Source organism: Oryzias melastigma, linkage group LG24 (assembly GCF_002922805.2).
Source record: "Oryzias melastigma strain HK-1 linkage group LG24, ASM292280v2, whole genome shotgun sequence".
NCBI lineage: Eukaryota > Metazoa > Chordata > Actinopteri > Beloniformes > Adrianichthyidae > Oryzias > Oryzias melastigma.
The window spans coordinates 1,352,539-1,359,769 of record NC_050535.1 but is presented as its reverse complement, the minus strand read 5'-3'; the positions used below and the strand labels follow the sequence as shown (position 1 = coordinate 1,359,769).

The 7,231-nt window shown below is 45.5% G+C and overlaps 1 protein-coding gene across 3 annotated transcripts in view; it reads right to left on the bottom strand.

The window, feature by feature from the left end:
• pak5 (p21 protein (Cdc42/Rac)-activated kinase 5) overlaps window positions 1-7,231 on the bottom strand; it is a 66,406-nt gene that overhangs the window by 11,778 nt on the left and 47,397 nt on the right. For all 3 annotated transcript variants that reach the window (XM_024290580.2, XM_024290579.2, XM_036210648.1), the window contains one exon: window positions 3,652-4,491. In XM_024290580.2, the coding sequence (XP_024146348.1) occupies window positions 3,652-4,491 (840 nt within the window). The remainder of the gene's footprint in view (window positions 1-3,651; window positions 4,492-7,231) is intronic.

Genomic DNA, 7,231 nt, shown 5'->3' with positions numbered 1-7,231 from the left:
CTCTCCAGCAGCTTTGGGGTTCCTCCTGATGAGTTCTGAAGGGTGTTATTGTCAGAACGCAGCAGCTTGATCAAACTCTGGCTGTGACGGAACAACAGCCTTGGACAGGTTTCAGGGACGGCCGTCATACTTCATCCTCAGAGCCCTGAACGCTCTCCGGACGCCTCATCCATCACCACAAGTTCTGAGGAGGACGGGTTCACAGTCTGCTTTCAAGGATAAACTTTACCTCCTCAGAAGGAGCACCAGGATTTCATTAGTAATAAATCCAGACGGAGCGCATAAATAAAGTAAAATCAAATCAAATCTCCCCGCCTGGTTTCCTTCAGAGACAGAGCTGGAGGAGGAGGAGGAGCCTGATGTGCTGGGATGAGGTGTAATTACATGATGTGGACTCCTTTAATCAATCACTCCGAGGCAGGTGGATGTGAGGGGAGGGGTGCTGGGAACCCACCCCCTAACCTCCCTCCCGCCGCCGCCGCCGCTGGCCGACGCGGCGCGCTGGCTGTCAGCCAGGGGTCTCCTGATCCATGTTGGTTAAACGCGCATTAATCTGAGTTTGGCAGGGTAATCAACAACCTAACTCAACTGTGAAATTGAATTCCGGGATGGAACATCGTCGGCCGCTTTTATGCTAAGGCTGCAGAAAGGGAAAGTGCCGCAACATCAATTTGTCACTGAGAGCTGCGACACCGAGCTCGCCACAGAGGCGGCGAGGAAGCGAGAAGGGGGGGTGTGTCTTTTGTGTGCGGGAAGTGACACCCCCCACCGACTCCCAACAACAGCCGGGGAGTCACTCCCAAGAGGGGGGGCGGTCGGGAGCATCATCAAACGCAGGTTGTGCATTACACGGCGTCCCCGTGATAAACAAAACGCTCCAGCATCATTTTTCTGCTATTCTTGCACTATTGCCTTTTTGTATGTACTCAAGCATGCAGGTTAAATGGCTTTTCATGGAGGCACCCTGGGATCCACATCAGCAAACCCCGTTTGGCTCCCAGAGGCCGGAGAGCGCCGAGCGCGATGATGACGGCGCCGTGTAATGGGCTTAATGAGGCTCTGAAGGAAGATGTAAAAATCACACACGACGACTTCTTAAGAGTGACCGCGCCGCCGCCGCTCCCATCGACCACCCCGGAGCAGAAAATACACTTCAGGTAAAAACATCAGTGTGGTAAAACACAGAGAGGAACACCGAGAACGAAGCGTTCAATGACACGACGATATCACGACGTTTGAGCTCCAACAACACAGCAGCTCCATGGAGACGAACGTCTGACCAAACATTTATGATTCAAAAGTTAAAATTATCTCCGATAAAATGCCAAAAAATGAATTTTAATCATCAATATTTATTCAAGAAAAATAATCTTATTAAGAAAGTTTCAACATCCAAACCTGTCCTAGTAGTTAGAATATTTTACTAAAATAAAAATAAAACAGTTTTTGGCAGATTTTTGGCTTAATTAAACATCAAAACCACTGAAAATGATTTTTTCTAATAAAGGAGAAGATGTAAAAAAATAATTTAGGATTAAAAGTGAGTCTTTGTTGATTCAAATTGTTATAAAAAAACAGAAAAGGGTTTATAAAATGGGCGGGGCCAAAGTCTCCCTTCTCCGCTACAATCCTTGAACACAAAGAGATCCATGAACGTCTTTGTTTTCCTCGTCTGTACGGGTGGATAGCTCTGATATTGGTCGCCGTTAGCTTATGCTAATGTTAGCTTGTGGTAGTAGGAGTCTGTAAGCTAGCGCGAGAGAGTGGAATTCTGGGAAATTAGCCGAGGATAACTTCTGCGCCAACAGTTACAACTCAAAGGCTAATTCCTAAACCCCGCGCCTCACTGCCGCTGCGTACGTTTGGTACGTTTTCCATCTATTCAATTTTGGGCTTTCATGATTCATACGTGATCGACGAAATTCACAGTGTTTCTTGCGTTTTGTCAACAGACGTCTGGTTTTGACGGACTGGTCTTTACGTGAATTTGGTTTTGAGCTTTTTAGAATTTTTAGCCAGTTGCGAATTTCGCAGTTTATGCGTATTTTATGCAGCTTTTACACAATTATTATGCAAACCTCACACAACTGAGTGTGATTTTTGCAAGACAGGTAGGCTAGTTTGTGGTTTCCATGACCGTTCCAAGTATGTCTAATGGATTTTCAGGCACGTACCCCCGATGTATAACTTTGACATCGCGAATACAGCGCCGAAATCAGGTTAAAATGACGTAATTGATGCGAGAATCACTCAGTTGCACATAAACAGAGCAGTCATCACACACACTTCACGTCTGCTTCAGTAAAACAAAGTATCGTGAGGGTTCTGTCCGTGGTGCTGAAGCGGTTTCTGCCCAGGAATCTGAATGTCAAAGTGAAGAAATTCAATGACGTGTTCCTTACGTGGTTTATTCGTACTTCTTCTGTGGTTTGAACGCACTGAAGTTTTTCTGTTCCATCAGAATTGAAATTTTTTAAACCTCTGAATTTTCTTTCTGATTTTTTTTTTAAACGGCTGATTTTCAAACAGCAACATTTGATGTGCCGAAACATTATTGTCTAATAACGTGGTTCATCTGAGATACATCTGGAAATAATTTCATGTAAAAAGACCAAAACATTTCTCTTTTTTCATGTATATTCACGTATGACCAGTTTTCATCCTACATAGTGGCTGTGTGACAAGACGTTTATGAACTCCTGCCGCTCTGCAGTAAGTATGTCTTAAAAATAACTTCATTTTGGCTAAAAACGGCGTAATTATAATTCAAAGAACACTGGAATTTATTTTGTAATAGAAAAAATGTTGTCTAAGTGAGACTCTAAAGAATCTATTTTAAATTGTAAGAATTTTTAACATAAAGAATGTTATTTTAAGGGTTTTTAAACATTAACTTCATTAATTCTCATTAAATTGGAGACAAAAATGTAGATTTATGTTTTTATTTTAAGTTTTAGATTTTATGAAATTTATTAAGATGGACCAACTTGTTCTAAAATTCTCATTTTGTTATTAAATTACACTAATTTGTGTCATTAAAAAAAAAACTACAATTACTTTTGTGAAAAGTGAAAAAATACAGACATTTTGCCTAAAACTAGCAAAAAATACGTATTAATAGACTGTATGTTATTACATTTGAGTAATTCTACCTTAAAGGTCATTTTTGGGCAAATTATAAATGTTTTAGGCTCTTTTTTTGGGTAAAGTTGGACATTTTTGCCTCTTTTTTGTTATACTTTCATTTTTTTCATTTATTATTCCAAATCAAAATGACTTTTTATTAATATTTTAAAGAAAAAAAGGTTGTTTTTTTGTTTGGATCTCCAGCAGATTTCTACTTTTCTTTGTCTTTCCTGTGAAGACCTCTCACTCCTTCTTTCATTCCTTTTTTCTAAGTATCTCAGAGTCTTCTGCCGTTTAAAGTTTTCTAATTAACGTCGCGGCCGAGTCGTCATTGATCGGCGCAGAGACAGTAGCTGCTGCAGACGGGCGATTCTTCTCCGGGCGGCGCCCGCTTCCATTAGGGAGGAGGAGATTAAAAGTGACACCATCTATCTTACAGGAAGAGGAGGAAATGTGTCCTGGAAGAGAAGCTGCAGGAGCAGGAGAGGCAGTTTTACCGTCAGGATTCGGCTACAGGTTTCTTACCTTGGCGGCGGCCTGAGCGTTAGCCAGACTCTCAGAGAGGCGGGGGTAGGTGTAGGAGCTGTACGAGTGAGCCTGGGGGGGGTTCTTGAAGGCCCCCCCAGCGGCGTAGGGCACCATTTGCTCCTGCAGGCCGGAGCCGGAGCGCGACCTCTGCCGGATGGCCGGCGTGGGGCTGGTCTGGGTCACGTAGGAGCTCTTGGGCCGCTTGTCGTACTCGTCCCGCAGGCCGCCGTAGCTCCACTCGCTGTCGGGGTAGTTGATCTGCTCGCTGTGGAGGGAGGCGCGGGACGGCGTGCCCACCGACGTGTCGCGGTAGTCCTGGCTGGACGAGCCGCCCACCGAGGCGCGGTAGTAGCCGCTGGAGCCCACGCCACTCCCCACCGTGGACGCCACCTCGTCGGCCGAGCGGCCTTTGCTCTCCAGGTAGGTGTGGTAGTCCGGCGGCAGCTTGCCGTAGTCCGACTTCTGCGGCATGGCGTCCGGGTAGAAGGGGCTGCGGATGAGGTGCGAGTGGCCATTCTGCTTGGTGAAGCGGTAGTGGCGCCCCACGGCCCAGTCACCGTCCACGGAGAAGCCGGGCTTCCCGGGATCCAGCGAGAAGTCCCGGCTGGCCGTGTCCAGGTCACAGGAGTAGCGGGAGTAGTAGTGGTTGAATCCATTCTCCTCGGGGGCGGGGGCGTGGCCCCCTCCCAGGGGCTTGGCGCCGATCCCGGCCTGATGGAGGCCGGGCGGACTCTCCTTCCGCAGGGAGTTGGAGCGCGTCACCGAGATGTTGTCGAACTCCTCCAGGAGGCCGTTGATGGAGGCGTCCTTGGGCGGCCGGTTGCCCCGGACGATGGTCTGCGGGGGGAGCAGACGGCGTTATTACATCACCAAAATGACCACAGTAATCCCTCCCCCCACTTCCTGCCCTCACAGCAGATTAGCTTCCCTTTCAGGATGTTAGCTTTCATCCTGACTGCTCCAACACGCCGGCGAGGAGGCGGCGTACTCGTGAGGGGCGCCACTGATCCCCTCCCACCTTTATAAGCTCTTTACTGTGTCGTGAGTCATGGGGGAGGGGGGGGGGTACATTCCTGCACCAAGTTCCCAAATACTGAGAGGAAAATGACCACAAACGATGCACAAAACGTTGAACACTTCAGCTTGTCGTCACGTCAAAAATGTGCTTCTCTTCCCAACGAACGACTTCTGTTCTCGTCTTCGTTTGCTGCGTAAATCATCTTCCTCCCAAGAGTCACATCAGCGAGTTCGTCTCCTCACCGCCGTCACTCGGCCGTCACCCGGCCGCTTCGTCTGTCCCGTGTGACAGGAAGTGGCGGTAAACTGCAGCAGGGATGCTGTCGCTGCAGACCGCATCACTTCTGCTCCATCACAGCACAGACTGAAGCCGGAGCACAAAGATCTCACCTCTGAGTACTGGCAAAAACGAACCAGAAATACACCGAAGACCAAACTTCACAATAAACAAATATATTTAAATATAAAATTGTTTGTTTTTTCATGCACTTTTATTCTTATGGATGTTTTTTATCCTCTGTTCTTCTGGTTCACAAAAAAACATAAAATCTTTCATGTTTCTACTTTAATTATCTGATTTTAAAGAAATCTGACGAGACAAGGAAAAACATTTTGTAGTTTTACTTCAAAGAAAGGAAAGGAAATGGAAGAAAACAGGAAACAAATAGAAAAGAAATGAAAAGAAAAAGGTAAAAGGAAATATTTAATGTGTCATTAGTTTTGCTTTAAAATGATTATAGCTGTGAAATAGTTGGACTGTTTTAATGCTAAAAAAACATATTTGTAGGAGAATGTGTATAAATGTTCTTAGTTTAAAGATAAAAAACTCTTAAGAAAAAACTCTACATAAAATTTTACAATTTTATGCACCTCAATAATAGAAGTTAAAGCTCATTTATTTCATTATTTCACAAACTCTCACAAAGATTATTTCTTCTATTTCCACTGGCAGTTTTTTGAACTTATAAGAAGTTAAAACATTTTATAATTTCTTCACTTGTTCAGGTTTTGAACTGGATCAAATCTGACAAACGTCTGGATTTAATTCTTCAACATTTTCTATTGATGTGAGGAGAAATGACGGGTTTGTTTAAATCTATCAATCATTAAAGTGCTGCTGATCAATGAGTCTCCTGATGATCAATTATCCTGTAAAACCATCTGATCTCTGGGTAATCCTGATCTAATCCAGCCTGGAAACAGGATCTGAAGGTTCGGCTGTGACCTGAACCCGTTCATGTGATCAGCTCGATGGAACGGCAGATCCAGGATCCAGGATCCAGGATCAGGAATCCAGGATCCAGGATCCAGGATCCAGGATCCAGATCGGATCAAACCCCGAGGTGACGGTGGGGGGGGGACGAGGTTAATGAAGTGTCGAGTCGCCGTCAAACCGTCAGGCGGGAAATCTTCCTTTCATGTGACTTACAGCCTGAGATTACCTTCAACGCCGTTCTTCCCGCTCCGCTCGCCCCCCCTCCCCCTCTTTTACAGCGCCGAAGGCCTCGTGGACGGGTCGCCATCGGGGGCCGCCATGACAGCGGCCATATTTCACCGGAGAGCGCCGCTGGCCTGTCCTGTAGTGATAAGCTGTAATAGATCTACTCCTCCACTCACTGATGCTCCAGGAGGAGGAGGAGGAGGAGAAGAAGAGGAGAGGAAGAGAGGAGGAGAGGAGGAGGAGGAAGAGGAAGAAGAGGAGGAGAGGAAAGGAGGAGGAGAGTAGGAGGAAGAGGAGAGGAAGAGGAGAAGAGGAGGAGAGGAAGAGGAGGAGGAGGAGGAAGAGGAAGAGAGGAAGAGGAGGAGAGGAAGAGGAGGAAGAGGAGGAGAGGAAGAGAGGAAGAGGAGGAGGAGGAGGAAGAGGAAGAGAGGAAGAGGAGGAGAGGAAGAGGAGAGGAGGAGGAAAAGAGGGAGTAAGGAAAGAGGAAAGAAAACGAGGAAAAGACAGGAAAGTAAAACAGCAAAGAAAGGGAGAAGAAAAGATGAAAAGAAAGAACAGGGAAGATGAAAGTAAAGAAAAGAAGAAAGAAAAAATAGGAAGTGAAAGAAAACAAGAGGGAAGGGAAAAGAGGAAAGAAAAGGTAAAGGTAAGAAAACAGAGAAGGAGAGGAAATAAAAAAGGAAAGAGGGATGGAAAGGAGAGAATAAAGAAAAAGAGTGAATGAAAGGAAAGTAGAGAAAACAGGGAAGGAAATGAAAGGAAAGAAAACAGGAAAGTGGGGGAAAGGAAAAGAGAGAAAAAAGGAATGAGACAATGAAAGTAAAGAAAATAGGAGAGAAAGGAAAGAACATTTATAGGGAAAGAAAGAGGAAAGGAAGAAAAGGAAAAGCAGGAAATTAAAGCAAAAAAGGAAAGAAGAGAACAAGAGGAAAAGAAAAAGGGAATAAAAGAAAATGAAAGAGGAACAGAAAGGAGAAAGAGTCGAAACAAATAAAGGAATTGAAAGGAGAGCAGGAGAAAGTGAGAGGAGTCTGCAGTGAAAGAGGACGGGATGGAGGATGGAGGATGGAGGGATGGAGGATGTAGGGATGGAGGATGGAGGGATGAGGGATGGAGGGA